The sequence below is a fragment of the Myxine glutinosa genome, chromosome 5, assembly GCF_964187855.1.
Source record: "Myxine glutinosa chromosome 5, kmMyxGlut1.1, whole genome shotgun sequence".
Taxonomy (NCBI): Eukaryota; Metazoa; Chordata; class Myxini; order Myxiniformes; family Myxinidae; genus Myxine; species Myxine glutinosa.
In genome coordinates, this window is record NC_136265.1 from 30,773,195 (window position 1) to 30,798,366 (window position 25,172).

Here is a 25,172-nt window from a genome sequence, read left to right on the forward strand (position 1 = left end):
AGGTTATCTCCGAATGGCTTAAAGAGCAAACCTTTTTTCTTTTTTCTTTTTTTGTATACTGAATCGAGGCTCGTGAAAGAGCTAACATTTACTTCACAAACAAATCAACCAGACAAACAAAATATATAAAAAGAGGGAGCGGAAAACAAGATGGGGAGAGAAGGGGAAGCACACAAACACAACATTTGAGAGCAGGGAGATGTGTGGAAGGGAGAGGGCTTGGGGGGAGGAGGCGTGGGAAGGGGTGTGGGGGGAGGGAGAAGTATAAAACACAAGGACACCAAGGACTTCCAGGACAGAAGTTGGTATTTCAAAAAAGTGGAATTGGGGTGAAATTAGCAGGGGTAGAAAAGATCAAGGTTTTGGATGGGGGAAGATAAGAGATGGTGGTGAACAGCTGTTTTAAAGACCTGGAGGGTGGAGTGGGATTGAAGAGAGTGAGGAAGTTTGTTCCAGAGGCGGGAGACAAGAGGAATGAAGGAGTGAAGGTGAGCAGAGAGTCTTGATTTTGGCAGTTTGACCATAAGAGGGTTGCAGGCAGATCTTGTGCGACCTGTAGGAATATTTGCGGGACAGAGCCCAGAGAGAGCTGGGGGGGCAAGGCCAGAGAGGAGTCGGTAGAAGACGGAAAGACCACCAACCTGCCTGCGGTGAGTGAGTGCGAGGCCCTTGGAGTTAGCTTCATCGCGGGAGATTCCAATGATTCTGAATGCTTTGGTTTCAACAGCGTGAAGATGAGCTAGGTGTAACGCAGGAGCACCAGCCCAGAGGGGAGAGCAGTATTCCATTGAGCTGCGGATGAACGCCTTGTATGTGGTGAGGAGCTCAGGTGTGCCAAGGAAGGACTTCGCACGACGGAGGATGCCCAGTCGGCGACTGGCTTTGGAGGCCAGATTTGAAATGTGGTTTTCCCAGGAAAAATCATGGCAGATAGTGAGACCCAAAAGCTTGAATGACAGAACTTCTTGGAGAGGATTATTCAGAAAGTGGATGGGAGGGTTGTCCAGTCGGTCTTTTCGGAGAGACATCGTAAGAGTGTGAGATTTGTCAGGATTGAAAGACATGTTCCACTTGTTTGCCCAGTCTGTGATTTTGTCCAGGTCTGCAGAGAGTGAGGAGGCTGCAGACTGCCGATCTGAGGGATGAAGAATGGAGCGACAGAGAGTAGAGTCATCAGCAAAGAGATAGAGGATTTTCAAGAGAGTCAGAGAGATCATTGATGAAGACCAGAAAAAGCACAGGGCCCAGAACACTGCCTTGTGGAACTCCAGCCTGAACAGGAAGAGGAGATGAGAGAAACCCATTCAGGGCCACACGTTGACTACGACTAGAGAGGAAGTCCGCCAGCCATGCGTGGAGATTTCCATGGATACCAAAAGAGGGGAGTTTAGTGAGCAGAGCGGGGTGCCAGACCGTATCGAAGGCACGTGATATGTCAAGGGAGACTGCTCTAATTTCCTGTTTGGCATTGAGGACCTTCATCCATTGTTGAGAAAGCAGAAGCAGCATGTCCAGAGTAGAGTGTCCAGGTCTGAAACCAAATTGATGATCAGAGATCAAGCCATTGGAGAAGAGGAAAGATTTCATATCTGAAGCAATGATGGATTCCATGACTTTGCTGATAATTGGGAGAAGGCTGATTGGTCTGTCGTTGCTGGGATCTGTTTTTGCACCTTTTTTGTGCAAAGCAAAAACCTTGGATGAGAATCCGAATTTTCTGTCCTCTTCGTTATGTCTCCGCAATTCCTCGGTAAGGCAATGAGGTAAAGATGAACTGCTTAGATTTTGGGGTCATGAGGTCAAAGGTCAAGATCATGTTAGATATAAAAATCCTGTTATCGTGATAACTTGTGAACCAGTGATGGAATTTTGACCAAAGTTGGTAGAAGTATGTATTATGATGCAAATATGAACTGATTTAATTTTGGGGTCAGGAGGTCTCAGGTCATGGCAGGTAAAAAGGTGATACTTGAGAACAGCTGAAGGGATGTAAATCAAACTTCGTACAAGTATTATATTTCTGTAATCATGTGGGCGGAGGCATTATCGGTCATGTCGCGATGTCGAAGAGTGTCGTTCTAGTTAAATACATGGTCTAAGGCTGGTAATGAAACACACACATACACTTCCAAAAACAGGTGTGAATGGAAGATGCCGCACAAGAAAATGAAACAACAAATACAGCCCCAACAATTGCAAAGAAGACCAAATAAATATATTTAAAAAGAAATATCAAGAAATATACACCAACAACTGGGAGAATGACAAAAGCGCAGGAAAATACAAAAAGTAATTGGACAAAGTGGTGATAGACAAAGAAGCGTCATTGGAATGGCTAAGAAGAGGTCAGCTCAACTGGGACGGCGAACGAATCATAATAAATGCCCAACATCAAGGACACCACACCAATGGATTAAAAAAGATGGCGGGACTGAGCCAGACAGATAAGTGCAGATTATGCAAGACAGAAACAGAAGGTACTAGTCACCTACTCTTGGGATGCAAAAAACTATTTTCAGAACAACTTTACACACAACGCCACAACAAAGTATGCAAAGTGATTCATTGGCATGTCTGCAAAAATTTAAACATCCCAGTACGAGAAAACTCATGGAAACACGAACCCAGGGCAATCACTGAAACTGAGGACGTCATGCTCACGTACGACCTGATGATTCCATCGAGTGTAAACATAGAAACAAAGCATTGCGTCCAGACATTGTACTCAGGAACAAAAAGGAAAAGAGAGCATTGATCATTGAGATATCAGTACCCAGCGAGTTTGGCCTAAACGACACAGAAATCAAGAAAATGACCAAATACCAGGACCTCAAAAATGAGGTCAAGAGATCTTGGAAGCTGAAGAGCATCGAAATTGTACCAGTGATAAATTGGAGCAACAGGAATGATGAAGAAGAACCTCACTGATATTTGGAAAACCATCCCCAGGAATATTACCACAAATGAAATCCAACTGGAGGCAATCTGGGGTTCGGTGATGATCCTGAAAAGAGCCCATGGAAGAAAACTCTGAAAAACATTTCCACAAACAAACACCACATTTCCAAACTGGCTGCCAAAGCCAGTCGCCGACTGGGCATCCTCCGTCGTGCGAAGTCCTTCCTTGGCACTCCTGAGCTGCTCACCACATACAAGGCTTTCATCCGCAGCTCAATGGAATACTGCCCCCCCCCCCCCCCCCTTCTGGGCCGGTGCTCCTGCCTCACACCCAGCTCGGCTTCACACTGTTGAAACCAAAGCTATCAGAATCATTGGAATCTCCTGCGATGAAGCTAACTCCGAGGGCCTTTCACTCACTCACCGCAGGCAGGTTGGTGGTATTTCTGTCTTCTACCGACTCCTCTCCGGCCTTGCTCCCCCAACTCTATCTGTGCTCTGTCCCCCAAATATTCCTACAGGTCGCACAAGATCTGCCAGCAACCCTCTTATGGTTAAACTGCCAAAATCTAGGCTCTCTGCTCACCTTCACTCCTTCATTCCCCTTTTCTCCCGCCTCTGGAACAAACTCCCTCACTCTCTTCAAACCCACTCCTCCCTCCAGGTCTTTAAAACAGCTGTTCACCACCATCTCTTATCTTCCCCCATCCAAAACCTTGATCTTTTCTACCCCTGCGAATTCACCCCAGATACACTTTTTCGAAATTCCAACTTCTTTCCTGGAAGTCGTTGCACAGTGTCCATATGTTTTATACCTCTCCCACCTCCCCCCAAGCCCTCTCCCTCCCACAGTTCTCTCGATGTCCCTGCTCTCAAATGTTGTGTTTGTGTCCTTCCCCCTCTCTCCCCATCTTGTCTACCGCTCCCCTTATTTTGTGTTTTATGTGTCGGTTTGACTTTTTGTGTGATTAAAGACAACGTTAGCTTTTTCACGAGCCTCGATGTTGTATAAAAAATAAAAAATAAAAGTTGAACATCTTGGTCCATGAACCAAGAACACATCCATTACCGAAGAGGTGGATACTTTGGGTCCTGGGAGGACTCCCTTCCACCTCCGGAAACCCGAAAATGTAGATAACAACCAAACAGACACTGAGATTGGAGGAAGTGCCGTCACTTCCCGTGATACCCTGGGTACCAGTGACGTCATAACAATTGCGCCTCTTTTCTCACTGCTCCAGATTAATCGCACTCAGCATTAATCAAAACAGGAAAAGGAAGTGATGCAACAGGAAAAGGAAGTGATGTAACCACTTGAACACATTCCTCAGTGTCAGTGGGCCTGTCGTTTGATGCATTCATGTTGATCTCTTGCAATCCTTGTTGTTACGCCATTGAAAGCATTGCCTGCGAGTATAACAATATCATTGAACAGTTCATCTTGTTATATCAATAAAAATTGTGCATATGTAGTAAATGAAACGTTGTTAGATCACTTGGACTTTAGTCCGGTGAGCTTATGCGATCTAGCCGTGTCAGTGGGACAGTGAGTGAGAGTCCGTAAACACCTCACTCATTATTGCTTCAACGAAACACACGATTTTGATGAAACTTGGTCACAACATTCATATCTGATGCCTAACGAGGATGACCGCATCAAAATATGCGCTCATTAAGAGGGTCCAAGGGGGGAGGAGGGGTATGACACCCCCCCCCCCCCCCATTCCTCCCATAATAGGTATTTGCTCTCTTCTCCGAAACTACACACACGATTTCGATGCAACTTGACCATAACCTTCATCACCCATGATGTACCAAAGATTGTTCATGGCATTAAAATATATCAATGTCTAAAGGGGTCTGCATGACGTTTGAGTGACTGTTGCTCCTGATCCAGGTGAGCTTGATCAGGACTCGTGGCCCTTATTAAGTATGGTGAATTCACATTACCAGTTGGGTGGGCCTTGCCTGCTGTCCAGTTAAATTAACCACTAGCTGGCACTTTGTTATATTATACTAGCAAAGGTACCCGGCGTTGCCGGGCAATGCAGGGTCCCTCCTCCCACCCCTTCCCCTCCTTCATCCTGACCTGTCCCCTCCCTCCTCATCCCACTCCACCCCTTCCACTCCTTTCTACCCCCCCCCACCACCCACCCTCCAGACTCCCCACCCCACCCCTATCACTCCCTCCAGACTCCCTTCCCTCCTTTTACTCCCTTCAGACTCCAACCCCACCTCTTTCCTCCTTCCACCCCCACCCCTTCCCTCCTTCCACTCCCCTCAGACTCCCCACCACACCCTTCCCTCCACCTCCACCAGCCTCCCACCCCACCCCTTCCCTCCTTCCACTCTCTCCAGACTCCCCACCACACCCTTCCCTCCTTCTACCTCCACTTCTTCCACCTCCACCACCCTACCATCCTCCCACCCCACCCCTTCCATCCTTCCACTCCCACCCCTTCGCCTCTGTCACACATCCATTCCCCTCCCTCTTCCTCCCACCACCTCGATCCATCCCTTCATACTTCCACCCCACCTTTTCCCCTCCCTCCAGACTCCCAGGCCCCGTGGGAGTGGGAGAGAAAGAGAGAGAGAGAAAGAGAGAGAGAGAGAGAGAGAGAGAGAGAGAGAGAGAGAGAGAGAGAGAAAGAAAGAGAGAGAGAGAGAGGTGGGACGAAAGGAGAGGAGACCGAGGAGGATTCAGTTGAGGTCAGGAGGAAAAGAGAGGGGAGGGTAAGGACCAGGGACTGAGCAAAAGACCCTGAAATGGTCAACCCTTTCAATCCCAGGAACCACTCAAACGAATCTCAATATCAAGACATCATTTTGATTGCCGGGCAAATTCGGGAACTGAGTGGCGTGCTGATGAGGAGGGGAGTGTCGTTGAAGCTGAAGGGAAAGGTGTATGCTGCATGTGTGAGAAGTGTTATGATTTATGGGAGCGAGACATGGGTCATGAACGTAGAGCAGCAACGAAGGCTGGAAAGGGTGGAAATGCGAATGGTTCGGTGGATGTGCGGAGTATCGTGGAGAGAGGGGAAGACAAATGATGAATTGCGAAAGATGATGGGAATAGAGCCTGTGATGGATGCTGTGAAGAGGAACAGGTTGAGATGGTTTGGTCATGTGTTGAGGAAGGATGAAAGTGACTGGTTGAGAAGAGTGATGGAAATGAATGTAGAAGGAAGTAGAGGACGGGGAAGACCGAGAAAGACTTGGCTAAAGATGCTGGAAGAAGAAATGCGGGCAAGGGGGTTAACAAGGAGAGATGCAGAAAATAGGGCAAAATGGAGAAGATTGTCATGGGGACCGCAAGGCTAACCCCCGCTCTAGCAGGGAAAATGGCCTTAAAATGCATGTTGTTGTTTGTTGTATTTTGATTGAAATGGTGAGCACATCCAATTTACACTTCACTAGTGGCGTTCCATTGGACCTCAAGGTCTCCAAGTGTCTTCACAAGGGTCGAGAAATTTCCATGTCTGCTCTGGAGTATCATAATGCCGGCAGCGCATCTTTTTCAGATGCTTTCCTCACCTCATGGATCATCCTACTGATTACTATTATTGATCGTGGTACTATCCTTACAATTTTACATTTCCTTGACTCCCCAGACACTATGCGGGCATTCGTGTTTGGGGGGGCGACATGGGTACTCCCACCCAGAGGGCAGCGGTGCCCACAAGTAATAACAATAATGCTAAGAGCTCCCTTACAAAGAGCTTCAATGAAGAAGGGTGTCATTAGGCCCATTGAAGTGATGCAATGGTTGCCAGCCTATGGTTGTTTGTTCGTGTTCTGTCTTTTTTTGAAATGCTGAGCACCAAGCAAGGAAGCAGCACGTACATCTGCAATTGGGCTCCCTTCATCATATCACAGAGGTTGATCCTTAAGCCCTGAAGCTCTCCCAGATGGGTCCACAACCATAGTTGCATCAAAAGGTCACTCAACCAGACAGTATAGCGCAACCTTTTTATGACTGTTGGTCAGACATTATCCCCTCAAACTCGCCAAGTATTACTATAATAAAAACAAGAAAGCATGTGAAAATGCAAACGCCCGTCCAATCTGTTTGTATTCAGCCGTATTCTTCTTCTTCAAGCTCAAAATAGCGAAAACAGTTTTTAAAAAATACAAAATGAAAATTGATGATTTTGACAGCACCTTTGAGCACAAACAGCACCTTTGACCTTTAGATCGAAAAAAAAAAAAATTAGCCCTTAACTTTTGATTGGTGAACCAATTCTGTGACCCAAAATGCAAGTTCTTTAAATTTCAGGTCAATTGGACAAAAATTGATGATTTCATGCAACCTTGACCTTTTGATATTAAAAAAAAACAAGACTCCTCCCTTTTGTTTGGTGAACCAATTCAGTGACCCGATATGCAAATTCCTGAAATTTCAGGTCAATCTGTTGAAAATTGGTGATTTTATGCAACCTTGACCTTTGTACCTTTGATCTAAAAAAAACAAAAGACAATCGGCTTGCTGCTTTTGATTGGTGAACTCATTCAGTGACCCAATATGCAAATTCTTTAAAATTTCCAGTCAATCGGATGAAAGTTGACGATTTTATGTGACGCTGACCTTTGAACTTTTGACCAAATTATTAATTTGCCTTCTTCATATTCTCATAATAAAGCTTTGTTGAAAATTTGATGACAAAACTCAAATGGTAAATTTAAATTTCAGGTCAATTGGATGAAAATTGATGATTTTATGTGACATTGACCTTTAACCTTTTGAGAAAATTATGAATTTGCCTTCTCCATATGATTATAATAATGCTTTGTTGAAGATTTGATGACAAAACTCAAATGGTGAATTGAAATTTCAGGTCAATTGGATGAAAATTGATGATTTTATGTGTGCTGACATTTGAACTTTGGACAAAATTATTAATTTGCCTTCTCTACAACAACAACAGGCATTTTAAAAGGCCATTTTCCCTGCAAGAGCGGGGGTTAGCCTTGCGGTCCCCATGACAATGTTCTCCATTTTGCCCTATTTTCTGCATCTCCCCTTGTTAACCCCCTTGCCCGCATTTCTTCTTCGAACATCTTTAGCCAAGTCTTTCTCGGTCTTCCCCGTCCTCTACTTCCTTCCACATTCATTTCCATCACTCTTCTCAACCAGTCACTTTCGTCCTTCCTCAACACATGACCAAACCATCTCAAACTGTTTCTCTTCACAGCATCCATCACAGGCTCTATTCCCATCATCTTTCGCAATTCATCATTTGGCTTCCTCTCTCTCAATGATACTCCACACATCCACCGAACCATTCGCATTTCCACCCTTTCCAGCCTTCGTTGCTGCTCTACGTTCATTACCCATGTCTCGCTCCCATAAATCATAACACTTCTCACACATGCAGCATACACCTTTCCCTTCAGCTTCAACGACACTCCCCTCCTCGTCAGCACGCCACTCAGTTCCCGAAACCCTTCTCTGTATTATCATAACTAGGACGTGCCCGTACGTGGGTGCCCGTACGTGCATGCAAAAAAACATGCGTGCAAACAACAACAAAAAAAAACTTTGAAACCACGTGGCAGTAACGACCACAGAACCCCCCCCCCTCTATTTACATGAAATGGTTTGGTCCATTCGCAACGACCACAGAACCCCCCCCCTCTATTTACATGAAATGGTTTGGTCCATTCGCAAAGCCAAAGCGAACAGCGAACGGCTAAATCGCCATAACTCGGTAACTACTTGTCCGATTAATATGAAACCTTGAAAAGGCACATCCTCGGGTCCCCAGCAATATACCTGGCAAGTTTCAAGTATATCGGACCCGTGGTTGTCGAGAAACAGCGGTCACAGACACACAGACACACAGACACACATACAGAGATTACTGGAATTATAGATAGATAAAGGTTTGGTGAAACATTGAGGCTTTGAACATACCAAAAATGCAAAAAAAACATCTGATGGACAGCAATGCACACCGAGCCCTCAAAATGCCATTTGACATCCGGACTCCAACACCAGATATCAACCTCCCCAAAAACACTACCATTAGAAAAAAATTCAGAGCGTTCATGGAATGCCTTACCCCACGCAATCGTGAGAAAAGGAAATGCTTTTGTTTGATTGGTAAATTTGATTGGTCGAGATGACGTAAAATACCACAATATTTTGTCCAAGTACTGCGAAACGGATGCTTTTTGAAAGTGCCAGCAAAGCGATTTGCATTCTACAGTGTTCAATGGAAATAAATGATTTTAAAGGTGTAGGGGAAAAAACTTTCATCGGAAGTTTACCGCCGTTGATGCAACGTCTTATACGCCACCGTATCAAGACATTTCATTAGTTTGTTGTGCCTGCTGTTTGTGTCCTTTATGACGTCCTTAAAAACAGTAAGATTCGACTTTGGAATGATTTTCAATTTTGTTTGATTGACAGACAGCCTAATTTTTTTTATTTTTTTTTAGCTCACTCCTCTCTGCACATGCACGATCGCAACAAATTTAGAGCCAAAGTACTGCTGAACTACAGGTTTGTTTACCGATTCATGTTCTGATTAGTGTTCAAAATATAACAATCAATTGAAATTAAGTTGCTCCTCAATCATAAACTGATGTTTGTAGGTAGACATACACACAGACAGACAAAGTAAACCAATTGCTTAACCCCACTTTTCGCTTTGTGCAGTATCAGTAACACCGGATGCTTCCATCTCTGCAGATGAGGAAAGAAACAAATACTAGTCTGACACCTGGAACATGTCGTTCAATCCAGGAACAACTCACAATCAAAATTGCTTCTCCAAAAGGGATTGTTCTCCATGTGACCTCAATCTACCATTATGATAAACCATTGGAACAAGGTTCAGTCTCTTTAAAATTATGTGTCTTACAAACACCAACGATCATTCTTGGGCAGATAAAATATCAAAGCTGACTTGAGAAACTCCCCAACAGGCTGAATATCATCTGTCAGGCACAGTTTCACATTGACCATTTACCTCTCTCACAGGGAAGCACAAGGCCCGATCTGCACATGGACCTGAAACAAAATCTAATTTGTTCTTGTTCTTGTCGCCTACCCAAATCATCCACCAAGTTTTGTCATAATCCATCCATGTTTTGAAACAGTGCTATATACCGTTTTTGGCCCCATATCTGATTGGTGAAAAATTTTATGCCTATACCGACAAAGTCGCCGGAGCCATTATATACTCAACATCAAAATAAACTTTTCAAATATCTTTAGAAAGACACTCATTGAAATCCTCCATGCAAAAATGAAAAATATTTGAACACAGAGGTAAAGTTCAGCTATCTTTACTAAACACGTCAATAAACAAGCGGTTGCCTCAATCACAAAAACCAAAAAGCATGAACATCACAAGGGGTGGTCACAACAAAAGTCACAGCACTGCAACACAAAGGCACGCACCTGAATACAGTCAAAACAAAATGACACAGGAATGGACACAACACTCCTAACAGTCAAGAACAGAATGACAGCAATCCTCAATATTGTGTGAGTCCTCCCTGAGCTGTGATGCAGGCTGTACACCTCCGACGCATGCTCTGTACCAGGCATCTGATGCGGTCCTGGGGAAGTCTGTCCCACTCCTTCAACAGGCCTTGAATGAGCATTTGCCGATTGACAGCCGTTGATATCCTCGATGCAAGACGTCGACCAAGCTCATCCCATAAATGCTCAATGGGATTGAGGTCAGGGGAATAAGGCATCCAAGGCATCACTTCAACACCCTGTTCCTGGAGGAAGTTGGTGGTCAGGTGAGCAGCATGGGGTCGAGCGTTGTCCTGCTGGAAAACTGTGATGACAGGATGAGCCTGGAGAAATGGCAGCAGGTGAGGTCTCAAAACTTCATTGACATAACGCTGACTAGTGAGATTGCCTTCTATGATGACCAGTGGTGTCCTGAAACGGGTGAAAACGCCAGCCCACACCATCACACTGGGTCCTCCCCAATGATTGATCTGGCAAATACAGCATGATGCATACCTTTCCCCACCTCTGCGCCATACCTGTTGATGCCCATCAGCAGCATGGAGGCAAAATCTGGACTCATCGCTGAACAAGACTGCACTCCACTGTTGCTGTGTCCAGCGGCGATGCTGCAGACACCATCTTAGTCTGTTCCGCCGATGCACTGCGTTTAACACTGGACCTCTGCGGGGACATCTTACCACCAGGCCCCGACTTCTCAAGCGCCTCCGCACAGTAGAGACACTGATGCGGTTGTTGTGGCGACCTTTTGTCACTGCAGCTGTTTGCGTCGCAGGGCGGAAACGATCACGAAGATGCTGCAGCACATTCCAGCGGTCTTGGTTTGGGGTGATTACCCGTGGACTTCCTCTTCGTGGACCATAATTCACAGTTCCAGTTTCACCGCAACGCCAGGCCAGGTTGGAAATTGCAGGCTGTGAGCAACCAAGACGTTGGGCAATTGTTCGCTGGCTTACACCAGCCTCAAGCATTCCAATTGCCCTTAAACGTTGTTCAGATGTCAGGCGTGGCATCTGAATTTCTTGTTGTTTTCCCTGTCAGAAGCCTCTAGAGTCTAGAGTGACTATAGACAGCAGTGAATGAATGTCTAACCACAAGAACTGAAGGATTTCATTATGAGGGTCATTAATTAAAGGGAAAGATCCCTATACAGAACCACTCAAGCATGCCATTGTTGATCAACCAAGTGATTGAAGTGAAGTTCCCGTTACATAATCAGCCATTACAATTGAAGAAACGTGTTTGTAAAGCTGCACATTTCAAAAAATGAAAGTGATAAGTTTCTTTTGATGTTCAGTTTATTTTCAGGTTGTCCGTCTGACTGTCTGTCTGTGATAGGTTTTCATTACTGCGATAACTTGAGAATGGCTGAAGGGATCCTAGTCAAACTTTGTGCAGGTATGTATAATGATGTAAGAATGAACTGATTAAATTTTGGGGTCAAGAGGTGAAAGGTCAGAGGTCATGTCAGGTAAAAATTTGATAACTTGAGAACAGCTGAATGGATTTAAATCAGATGTAAATCAAACTTGGTACAAGTATTACAACGATGTAACAATGTGGGCGGAGGCATATCAGTCGATGTCGTGACATCGAAGAGTGTTGTTCTAGTTCTTTCCTTTTTTAATTAGAAAATTATCGGATCAGCATCCAGATATGGATCTTTACCAACATCAAATAATTTCGTCCTTGTCACACACACACCGTTTCCACCAAAGTTTGTCTAAGTCGATCCATCCATCCATAGTCTAAGTCCATCCATAACTGTTTGAGTTGTCATGTGATATATCATTTGTGGCCTTATCACTTAATGGGGAAGAATCACTTTTTAAAAAATGATAGTATCCAGATCTTCATGAAAATATAATAGTTTCATCCTTGTCGCATATCCAACCTGTCCACCAAATTTCGTCCAAATCTGTCCACAACTTTTTGTGATATCCTTCTCACAGACAGACAGACAAACAGACAAATAAACAAAGAGACGGGGTGAAAACACAACTTCTGTACACCTTTGGTGGGAGAGATAATAAATAGCTCAAAGTGATGTCCAATTATCTATTCCAATAAACTTTATTTGTGTTCATTTATATATTCTGGGGTTATTTACCACTGGTCTACAGATGGTTGGTGTCTGGCTTGCCAGCCTAGTCCTTTGTCTTTAATCTTCTGTGGTTTATTTGTACATTTGAGGTGATGATTACCCAATGTGATTAAACTCATGTATTTTTAAGTAATACAAAGTTGTGAAACCTTGATTACAAACACAACATATGTGTAGCTTTTCCACGTGATGCATTATCTCATGTTTCTTGAAGTAAGATGTACTCGTGAAGGATTTTCAACAAACAGAATATTTGTGCCGCTCTTCCCCGCTGTGCATCATCTCATGTTTTTTGAGGCAAGATGAACATGTAAAGGTTGTTTTTACGAAATGAGTATTTGTGCAGGTTTTATCAGCTGTGAATAATTTCATGTCTCTTTAGATCGGATGATTGTATGAAGGATTTTTGACAAACAGAACATTTGTGCGGCTTTTCCCCGCTGTGAATCATCTCGTGTTTCTTGCGGGAATAGGAAGAAGTGAAGGATTTTTTACAAAACGAGCATTTGTGTGGGGTTTCACCACTGTGAATAATTTCATGTCTCTTTAGATTGCATAAGCTTATAAAGGATTTTTGACAAACAGAACATTTGTGCGGCTTTTCTCCCCTGTGAATCATCTCGTGTTTCTTGAGGTACGATGAATATGTAAAGGATTTTTTACAATCCGAACATTTATGTGGTTTTTCCATACTCATGTGTTTACTCTCGTGTTCATTTCGTTGAGACGAATATTTGAAGGTTCGTTCACAAACAGAACACTTGTGTGGTCTTTCACCGGTGTGAACAATCAAATGAATATTGAGATCGTATGCACTTCGAAAGTATTTTTTACAAACTGAACATTTGTGTGGATTTTCCATGCTATGCATTATCTCATGTTGTTTGAAGTAAGATGAACTCATGAAGGATTTTTTACAAACTGAACATTTGTGTGGATTTTCCATGCTATGCATTATCTCATGTTGCTTGAAGTAAGATGAACTCATGAAGGATTTTTGACAAATAGAACATTTATGCGGCTTTTCCCCGCTGTGAATCATCTCATGTTTCTTGAGGTAAGATGAACAGGTGAAGGACTTTTGACAAAATGAACATTTGTGTGCCTTTTCTCCACTGTGAGTGATCTCATGTTTCTTTAGATCATATGAGGCTATGAAGGATTTTTGACAAACATAACATTTGTGTGGCCTTTCTCCCCTGTGAATCATCTCGTGTTTTTTGCGGTAAGATGAACATGTAAAGGATTTTTTGCAAAATGAACATTTGTGCGGATTTTCTCTGCTGTGAATAATTTCATGTCTCTTTAGTTCGGATGAGACTACATAGGATTTTTGACAAACAGAACATTTGTGAGGCTTTTCTCCCCTGTGAATCATCTCGTGTTTCTTGAGGTACGATGAATATGTAAAGGATTTTTTACAAAACGAACATTTGTGTGGCTTTTCAACAGTCATGTGTTTACTCTCGTGCACATTTCGTTGAGATGAGTATCTGAAGGCTCGTTCACAAACAGAACACTTGTGTGGTCTTTCACCGGTGTGAACCATCATATGCATATTCAGATCGTATGAACTTCGAAAGGATTTTTTACAACCTGAACATTGGTATGGATTTTCTGTCAAGTGACTCATTTCATGTCTCTTTAATGCACCCGAAGTTGTGAAAGCTTTCGTACAAACAGCACACTTGTATGGCTTTTCACCTGTATGGACTCTCTCATGTACAATTTGGTCAATTGAAGTTCGGAATGCTTTTTTACAAAAAGTGCAATTGTATGGCTGATTTCCAGTGTGAATCATCTCATGTATCTTTACATAAGAACAACTTGTGAAGGCTTTTTCACAAAAGGAACACTTGTGTGGCTTGTGAAGATTGTGGTCGAGCTTGTGTGTTTTTAGAGAACACAAATTTGTGAAGGATTTTTCACAAAGAAAACACTTGTACAGCTTTTCATCATTGTGAGTGGTCTCATCCTTCTTCAAAGCAGATGAAGTAGTGAAGGCTTTTTCAAAAACAGCACTTTTCTGTGCTTTCTCTCCAGTGTGAATCAATTCAATATTCTTCAAAACAAGGAAGGTTTCCCTACTCCTGTCCATGTTACTTTTCAAAATAGTGTTGCTTGAAAAAGAACGAGACCAACTTGAACACACATTGATGGGATGATCCACCTGTGCCTCTGCAATGCAAAAAAAAAGCACAGACAGAAACACTTGATATTATTTTGAAAAAGTATCTGATGTTTTATCATTCTTTGCAGGAAAGTAATTCCTGGCATAATGCGCTTTCGTTGCTCACATTAAGCAGCTGATGGATTTAGGACCATTTTTCAGATACTGCGTACATTTTTGTTATTACAAGGATGCCAGCAATCATCCGGCAATCGCTCTTTGCCGACTGAACCAGTCCGAGATGAGTCGTGGGATGCTGGGCATGTGTGGATCAATACCCAACACAAATCAACATTCAGCCTCCAGTTAATTGTCAGCCATCTTGGTGTGTGCTTGCCTCAAAATATCCACTAAATTTATCACATAATATATTGTACATCATTCGCCACAATAACTGTTGTGGGATTAATAAGTGAAACTACTACTTCTGTGCCTAAAAACAAATGAAAGCTATTTCAGTCAAAGTAAAATGAAAATTTATCGAGCGATATGAGAAAGGTGAACGAGCAGTGGACATTGGCCGAGCACTTGGACTTGCAGAATCCACCTTACGAACGATTTGGGCAAATGGCGGAAAAATCAAAGCGAGTGCACAGTGTTACACCATTAAAGACGATGAACATTCCATACAAAAATAGTATACTACGCCACCCAAACCCTTCTGATATTCAAAAATGTAAAACGTATCAGAACAAATTAACGATGTTTTCATCATGTTTAGCTTATGGAATAAGAAGACATCTGAATACAAATGGATGCGGACGGGCTTTGCATGTTCCGATGCTTTTGAAGTTTTTTTTTTGTTTGTTTGTTTTATTTATCAATCGCCATGGCATCAGGCTAAGAACTGCGGAGGAAGGTTCAGCCTGGCAGGTTGTGCCTCGTTCTTTATAAAGTATCAGGCCTACAAATTTAGCACTAAACACTTCTCGGAAATTCAGTGCCCAATAAAGACCCGGATTTATTACAATATAAAAGGAAAGAGAAAAAAAATTAAAGCAAAATATAAAAGCATGCATTTGAAATTCTCATTAAAAATCCAACAACATGAAATAAAACTTCTTTTTTTATCTTTTTTAAAAATTTCTCACGTGTCTGCACCGATAAATAGAAAGAGCTCCCGAACATAAACTAGTATGAGCAAAGACAGCATACACTCGCCCACACTTTTTGTGTGGTTTTATAGACATACTCGCACTCTAATTGTACATACTTTATAGACATACTCACATTCTAATTGTCCATACTTTATAGACGTACTCACATTGTATTTGAACATACTTTATAGACGTACTCATTCTAATTGGACATACTTTATCGACGGACTCACATTCTAATTGTACATACTTTATCGACGTACTCACATTCTAATTGTATATACATTATAGACGCACTCACATTCTAATTGTACATACTTTATCGACAGACTCACATTCTAATTGTATATACTTTATAGATGTATTCACATTCTAATTGTAGATACTTTATAGACGAACTCACTGGGACTGACACAATCTGTCAATTTCCCGACCCGGATCTCAGTCAATGGAGCATCTTCTCTTCTGGCCTTGGTTATGACTAACTTCCCTGAAAATGTCTGCTGCTCTTCTTCTGCTCCAATCGGCTCATCTGATCATGTGCTTGTTAAAGTGGACATCTCTGACCATTCTCAGAGAGCCTCCTCAGCGTCAACGATTCTGGCATTTCACTCAGGCCAACTGGCACGGTCTTCAAGCAGCCATCAATCATCTGGACTGGTCTCCCATCTCCACCGCCTCTGACATCAACTCATCCTGGGAATTCTTCCAAAGTAAATTGCTCTCTCTCATGCACAGATTTATCCCATCTCGTCTTCAGTTGTCATACTCTTCCTCCCGTCCATGGTACACGGAATCTTGTGGCGAGGCTGTTGCCCAGAAACAACTTGCCTTCGTCTCCTGGAAAGCAAATCCAACGGAAGGAAAACTCATTTCCTTTCACAAAGCCCGAAACAACTCAGGAGAGCCAGGAAACAATATCTCTCCGTTCTCAAGATCGAACTCTCTTATCTGTCTCCCTCTTCCAAATCCTGGTGGCGTCTGGTCAAATCTGTTTCTGGTGTTTGTTCCCCCTCCATCCCCTCCGTAACCTCAAACGGCTACACAGCTGACTCCGCACGTGAAAAAGCTGAATGCCTCAACTCTGTGTTTGCCTCTAAATCTTGTGTCCCAAACCCATCCCTCTCTGTACCCACCGTACCCAGTCGTACCCAGCTGCTCCTGGACTCTGTGTCCTTTCCTCCTGACAAGGTGGAAAAGTTTCTGTCAACCCTCGCCTCTGATTCTGCAACTGGACCTGACGGCATCAGCCCACGGGTCCTAAAATCCTGTTCTTCCGCTCTTTCACTCCCTCTCTCTGTTCTCTTCACCCTCTCTTTTGCTCAAGGTCATCTGCCATCTGCTTGGAAATCAGCAAACATTACCGCTTTACACAAAAAATGTGCAAAAACAGATCCTAGCAACTACAGACCAATCAGCCTTCTCCCAATTATCAGCAAAGACATGGAATCCATCATTGCTTCGGATATGAAATCTTTCCACTTCTCCAATGGCTTGATCTCTGATCATCAATTTGGTTTCAGACCAGGTCACTCTACTCTGGACATGCTGCTTCTGCTGTCTCAACGATGGATGGAGGTCCTCAATGCCAAACAGGAAATTAGAGCTGTCTCCCTTGACATATCATGTGCCTTCAATACGGTCTGGCACCCCGCTCTGCTCACCAAACTCTCCTCCTTTGGTATCCATGGAAATCTCCACGCATGTCTGGTGTACTTCCTCTCTAGTCGTAGTCAACGTGTGGCCCTGAATGGGTTTCTCTCATCTCCTCTTCCTGTTCAGGCTGGAGTTCCCCAAGGCAGTGTTCTGGGCCCTGTGCTTTTTCTGGTCTTCATCAATGATCTCTCCGACTCTCTTGAAAATCTTCTCTATCTCTTTGCTGATGACTCCACTCTCTGCCGCTCCATTCCTCATCCCTCAGATCGGCAGTCTGCAGACTCCTCACTCTCTGCAGACCTGGACAAAATCACAGACTGGGCAAACAAGTGGAACATGTCTTTCCATCCTGAAAAATCTCACACTCTTACGATGTCTCTCCGAAAAGACCGACTGGACAACCCTCCCATCCACTTTCTGAATAATCCTCTCCAAGAAGTTCTGTCACTCAAGCTTTTGGGTCTCACTATCTGCCATGATCTTTCCTGGGAAAACCACATTTCAAATCTGGCCTCCAAAGCCAGTCTCCGGCCTTGCTCCCCCAGCTCTCTCTGGGCTCTGTCCCCCAAATATTTCTACAGGTCGCACAAGATCTGCCTGCAACCCTCTTATGGTTAAACTGCCAAAATCAAGACTCTCTGCTCACCTTCACTCCTTCATTCCTCTTTACTCCCACCTCTGGAACAAACTCCCTCACTCTCTTCAATCCCACTCCTCCATCCAGGTCTTTAAAACAGCTGTTCACCACCATCTCTTATCTTCCCCCATCCAAAACCTTGATCTTTTCTACCCCCGCTAATTTCACCCCAAATCCACTTTTTTGAAATACCAACTTCTTTCCTGGACGTCCTTGGTGTCCTTGTGTTCATACTTCTCCCACCCCCCCCTCCCCCCCCCCCCCCTTCCCACGCCGCCTCCCCCCAAGCCCTCTCCCTCCCACACATTTCCGATGTCCCTGCTCTCAAATGTTGTGTTTATGCGCTTCCCCTTCTCTCCCCATCTTGTCTACCGCTCCCCTTTTTATATACTTTGTTTGTTTGTCTGTTTGATTTGTTTGTGTGATAAATGTTAGCTCTTTCACGAGCCTCGATTCTGTAAACAAAAAAAAACAAAAAAAAACCCCAATTCTAATTGTATATACTTTATAGACATACTCACATTCTAATTGTACACCCTTCATAGACGTACTCACATTATAATTGTACATACTTTATAGACGTACTCGCATGATAATTGTACATCCTTCATAGACGTACTCACATTATAATTGTACATACTTTATAGACGTACTCATTATAACCCTGAATAACCCATTCAAATTACCCCATAGAACACATTAGAATTAAATAAATATATAATTACCCTTTAGAACCCATTAGAATTACCCTTTAGAACACACTAGAATTACCCTTTATAGCACATTCAAATTACCCTTTAGAACTCATTAGAATTACCCTTCAGAATACATTAGAATTACCCTTGAGGAAACATTCGAATTACCCTTTAGAACACAATATAATTACCCTTTAGAACACATTAAAATTACCCTTTATGACACATTAGAATTACCCTTTAGAAGACATTTGAATTACCCTTTATGACACATTAGAATTACCCTTTATAACACATTAGAATTACCCTTTAGAACACATTAAAATTACCCTTTATGACACAATGGAATTACCCTTTATAGCACATTCAAATTACCCTTTATGACACATTAGAATTACCCTTTATGACACATTAGAATTACCTTTTATAACACATTAGAATTACCCTTTTAACACATTAGAATTACCCTTTATAACACATTAGAATTACCCTTTATAACACATTAGAATTACCCTTTATAACACATTAGAATTACCCTTTATAACACATTAGAATTACCCTTTACTCGGGAGATACCCATGCTACGCACGGGTGGGAGGCCAGAAGGAAGCAGGCAATGCAGATACGGCGAATGCTAAAGCATGAAACCAATAAATTCCACATTCCTGTTGCACCTTCAGTCGCACGTCAGACATGGACAGCAAGTTCGCGAAGGACTTCCATGAAAAACGTACCCGTTCGCAAACAAACGGGTACGTTCACGTATAGAAACATCGATCGTGGGACCGTGGCGAATCTGCATATGGCGATGGCAAAATATCAGAAATTGAAGAGTTTTTTTTATTTTAAACGATTCATATGAACATCCGTTGAATCATATCACACGCAAATCATCAAAATCTAAACAATATCTTTAGAATTTCAATAAAAGCCACATCACTGTTCATATCGGTAAATATTATTCCATCGTGTTTCAAATCGTGATCGATACATGATGATCGTGATGATCGTGATCGAGAATCGTGATCGATAATCGTGTTCACAATCGCTATGTCGTATGTACTCCCGATACGTGTACCAAATTCCCGATACGTGTAGCTGTACCAAATCAACAGTTAAAAGGATTTTGAGCCGATAGCTGTTACAGCCTTGGCAAGATCGATGGAGACAGCGATCTGTTCGCGATCGATGGAGACAGCGATCTGTTCGCGATCGATGGTGACATGTTGCTTTCCCGGGTGCAGCCGTTTGTGCGTCGTCACAATGAGAACAATGGACGTTATGCGAACGCGAATGTTAGGCGGAAGTCCAAACCTGAGAATGCTGGAGACAAAAGCTGAAATTGGAAAAACTAAATACCCTATTTTACTCCCAGGGGTCCCAGTATTACCCACCCAAAATATCTTTGCGATCGGTTCAGCAGGTTTTACGGTACCTACGAACAGACGGACGGACATTTGGTGAATTATAGCAAGATAACACATTAGAATTACCCTTTAGAACCCTCTAGAATTACACTTTTAACCCTTTGGAGTTTAGAATTAAACACAGTGGATTAGAAAGGCTCTTCTCCTTATTTTCTTAAGGACGGATGGAAGGAAGGACAAGCCAAACATTGAAGTGGCTTCATCGTTTAAAACTAGAACGTGTACTACTACTATAGTAGTGGCTACGAACAGCTCATGTTTGTGGCCTACGTCAGCACATTGTGTGCAGAGGAACAGACAAAAAAACAAGAAATATGTCAAGGAAATACTCTTCAAATTTCAAGTCAATCACATGAAAATTGACGATTTTGGGGTTGACCTTTTCACCTTTGGACGTCAAAAATAATTGGTGGTTGCATTAAGTGACCTGATATATACATCCTGTTCAAATTTCAAGTCAATTGGATGTTAATTGAGGATTTTAGAAACTTCACCTAAGTTGGTGACCTTTTGGCCAATGTTGACCTCAAAAATAATTGTTGGTAATAATTGGACAGACAGACAAATGGACCCAAAGGAAATAAATACCTATCCTTTACGAGGGAGGAAACGAGGTTTTGCACTTCTACGGCGTTTCAGACAAAATTACTTCAACAAAGGGAGTGTGTAATAAAACATTCGGTTAAAAACACTTGGGAATGATTCGGAGTTACATTCATTGCTCACCTTCTGTTATGAAGGAATCTTCACACGGTTCTTCCTTCACATGAGTGATGTTCAACATCTGAGGAACGTTACCATGGAAACCTCGGGGTATCACTCGACCCGTTTCATCTGAGGGGAAATGGAATGACGTCACGGCCGTGGAGGATTTTAAATACCGAGTACATCTTGTGGGAATTTAAATCGTTTTCTCTTTTATAAAATAATAAATAATAAATTGAAAACTCATTTTAAATTCGACGAATAAATGTTTAAACGTCGTTCTGGACTTGCCTTGTGAAGAACAATTCTCCCCAAGTTCAAGTTTCACCTTCACCTCCTCATTTAAATCTACAACAAGATAAATCGAGTCTGAAACCAAACTCAACACCCGATCCCGCCATTTCCATCATCCAGTATCGTCATCTTCAACTTGTACAATGTTATTATGGGTTCTTACCTGGTGAGGGGAAACCACCTGTAGGTTCAGGTTCCACCTTCACCACCACTATAGGATCTGCAGAGAAACAAAACCTGTTTTAAACAAACATCAACCTCGGAGTTGTTAATTTAAAACAAACTACTGTAGTTTTAAACTCTTCCTTTATTTTCTTTCCTCCATATTTATCCACGTGGTTTCTCCATCATGAGAGAACCCCGTACCTGGTTCCTGGTCCGTCCCGTCCCCTCCATCACGAAGCTTCTGAACGTCCAGGATCCTGAACCCGCAGATCCCATGGACCCCTCTCGGACCCCCTGTGTCCCCTCCATCAGAGACCGACTTGGAGTCCGAGGAGTTGGGATCGTGGGTGCAGATCGGGGGATCTCGATCCATGACCATCAATCACCACAGGGTTACACAACTGAATACTGATCCCCTCGGTTAACGTTCGTCTCTTCACAACAACAAAAATAAATTAAACTACCAGTGGATATGAAAATAATTCAGGTGAACTATTGTTGTTATTGTTATACACATGTCATTCCCAAAATGAACACATCCGATGTCAACAATTCTTGTTTTACTTTCACAGAGCAAGAGGTGAAAAGAAAGGAGGGAGGATGTACAAGCCCAGCTCAAATATACACCGACAATGAGATCCTGCACCGACATCTCATTTATTCCTTAATTACGGGAAAAGTTAAACACCTTAAAACAAGACCAAAAGTCTAACAGCGGCGTAGCCGGGCTTCTAAAATATTATAAACCACAAACACACATGATTAGCTTTTTAAACAGTCGCTGATGCTGTTTATAACATTAAACAAATAAATTTGGAGGATCTATATACCCCACAAGGGTTGGGGGTGTGCTCATTTACCAAGCAGCTAGCTAGCGCTTGCCAAGCCAGCCGTTCCTTCAGGGTTTTGAATGGAGTGCTTGCTCGAATGCTTAAACCACTTGGCGATCTCTCCACAAGAAACATGGTAAATGAACACACACCCAATGTTCTTGAGATCGGATCATAGAGATACTGTAATCTATATAACCCAAAGAGGAATGACCTTTCCTGCCGAACTCGAAGTGAGCGGGTGTTTACGCCGTAATGACATCATATACGTAATGACGTAGCATGACGGCCGGACACAAAACCTCCGCTACTTTAATATTGTCGCGCGATCCCTTCGGTTAACACCAGGGCTCGCGGATGACCAAACGGGCTTACTTGAGGCAACGACCAAATACGGGTTTGACTACAAGCACAGGGCGGAAGAATGAAGGGGAAGAAGCGGAAGCACGTACCTGTAATCAGACGGCAGCTCCGATCCTGCAGGGGAAAGTAACTCAACGAACACGGGAAGTAAAATGTACAAAGAGAATGATTTATGTCAAACCCAAGACAATGAAACGCCACGGAAGATAAATAATTTTCCGAAATCGGGATCCCGCACACCGACTTCCAAATACGAGACAAAGGAATGAATTACATAAAATAACTGTCCCGTCCTGTAATGTTCTGTGGGGTGCGGCCTTATCTGTCAGTAGTCTGCAGTGTGTCGTCCGGAATCGTCTAGGCTCCAGTGGCGCGAAGAAACCTCCGTCTGCCTTGCTCGCGCACTCCGCTAGGCCCGGAGCGCACGCCGCCAGGTAGGCCCCGGCCTCGTCTGCTCAGTGGCACGCCTCACTCCCAGCCCGTCTGCCGCACACGAGGTCCCACTCGCTCCGAGCACCACGACAAACCAGCTAAGAGCTCCAAGAGATCTCCAAGAGCGAAGCATGAAGGGTCCAGGCAAAAAGAAAGAGCAAGCACGATGGGTCCAGCGCAGAGGCAAAAAGAGGGCGAATGGCGATCTCCAACACGAAGGGGTCCAGCGCGAAGCGAGAAAATGTCGTCCAGCGAGTCGTTTTGTCACCTCGCGTGTGACGTCAATTCTGGCGCGTTCCCAATCAGAGCCTCGTCTCTCGAATGTTCTGACTGCGCTGGTGCCCTCTCCCATTGGCCAAGTGCTTCCCGCCCTGTGGTGTTGCTCGCCCCTCCCCCTGGCCAATAAACAGTCCTCCTGGGCGTGGCTCCCAGCCTTGCTCGATGCTTGGTCGCCCATGATAGCGTACTGCGCAGCTGCTGCCTGCTTGTCTTTCCGGTCAGTCATTGTAAGGGGAGGGAATTATTTAATGTGTGCTCTAAGGGATCTATCTAATGTCTATGTGAATGTGTATTGCCATAAGGGACACAGGTTTGGTGACAGAGGGGACTACGAACAAAGGAATCTTATCCATAATCCCTGTACTACTTAGCACGCACCACCCCCATGTGGCGGGGACACCAATACAGCTTATACCGACATCCGGCTAACCATATAACTTATTACAGGTAGATTCCCTATTGCGACAGTCGAATACCTACCCATACAGATCTATCTGACTCTATATATCACTCTACCCAAATTCATAATAATATATATACAGTATATATAAGATATAAATTTAACCTCCAGTAACGTTGCAGTCACTACAAAGGGATTAGTGTTACGATTAGATTTACTATAATAATAACGTTACGTTATTGTTACGAAAATTATATTATTTTTTTAAAACCGAGGTGAATTCCTTACTTCCGCGATTACACCGCTTCAATCCATGAACTTTCCATTCCCGACATTGGGATTAAAGTGTTATGGTTATATTTACTATATTATTATTATTACGAAAACGATATGACTGAAACGATACCATTGTATTAAGAAACCTGGGCTTAATTTGTCCGAAGCGGAGGTGAGTCATAACGCCTAAGGCCTATATATACTGTATTGTTGGAAGAGATATTTGATGGTCATTTTAACAATCGGTTTGTTTGTGTTTCACACAGAATGAAAAACGTAAAGGTAGAACATGGCGATTGTGATATATGACAGGTTCGCCAATATGTTCGGCATGAACGGCATATCTATCTATAATTCCAGTAATCTCTGTGTGTATGTTTGTATGTTTGTATGTTTGTCTGTGACCGCTGTTTCTCGACAACCACGGGTCCGATATACTTGAAACTTGCCAGGTATATTGCTGGGGACCTGAGGATGTGCCTTTTCAAGGTTTCATATTAATCGGACAAGTAGTTACCGAGCTATGGCGATTTCTTTACCAAACTCCGCAAGCCGTTCGCTTTGGACCAAACCATTTCATGTAAATAGAGGGGGGGGATTGTCACCGTACTCGCAAGCCGTTCGCTTTGGACCAAACCATTTCATGTAAATAGAGGGGGGGGGGGGATTGTCACCGTACTCGCAAGCCGTTCGCTTTGGACCAAACCATTTCATGTAAATAGAGGGGGGGGATTGTCACCGTACTCGCAAGCCGTTCGCTTTGGACCAAACCATGTCATGTAAATAGAGGGGGGGGATATAATTTTCGATATATATATAGTACGGGCATGCCGGCATGCCCTAGTATATCAAAAAGGCGGTGTGTGGAGAGTCAGCTGCAGCACCGCCGTAATGACCTCAGACGTAATCACATCACCCTGTCATGTGACCAGATTCCCAGCTCTGATTGGTATACGTATGAGGGACTCGCCTATGACACGGGATACCTCCAGAGCAGCGACCATGCACCTGTTTTTATACTACTTGAGAACCATCCTGGTGGCCTCTATATCTAAAATAATTCGAAATACATTTCTTAACACTTGTGAAAATGTTTGGTACTTGTATAAGAAAGTGCACAATTCTTATGCTCTGCCACCATGATAAGCGGTTTATAAATGGGTTAAAGGTCAATGGTGAGCTCCATTGAAAGGATCAAAGTTCGGAGGGTGCACAAAAAACGGCGAAGCCGACACAGGCGGTCATGTTTCAT

General features: G+C 43.3%; 1 protein-coding gene across 2 annotated transcripts in view; it reads right to left on the reverse strand.

The window, feature by feature from the left end:
- The window catches only part of LOC144892229 (uncharacterized), a 36,562-nt gene extending 14,731 nt beyond the window's left edge, over positions 1–21,831 (reverse strand). Inside the window, exons 1-4 of one of the 2 annotated variants that reach the window (XM_078777795.1) lie at positions 21,542–21,831; positions 21,339–21,395; positions 21,173–21,229; positions 20,903–21,010 (exon numbers count right to left, since the gene is read on the reverse strand). In XM_078777795.1, coding sequence (XP_078633921.1) covers positions 20,903–21,010; positions 21,173–21,229; positions 21,339–21,395; positions 21,542–21,719 — 400 coding nt within the window. In that variant the 5' untranslated portion in view covers positions 21,720–21,831. The remainder of the gene's footprint in view (positions 1–20,902; positions 21,011–21,172; positions 21,230–21,338; positions 21,396–21,541) is intronic. The other variant, XM_078777796.1, reaches the window with a different exon arrangement.
- Between the last annotated feature and the right edge of the window lie 3,341 nt (positions 21,832–25,172).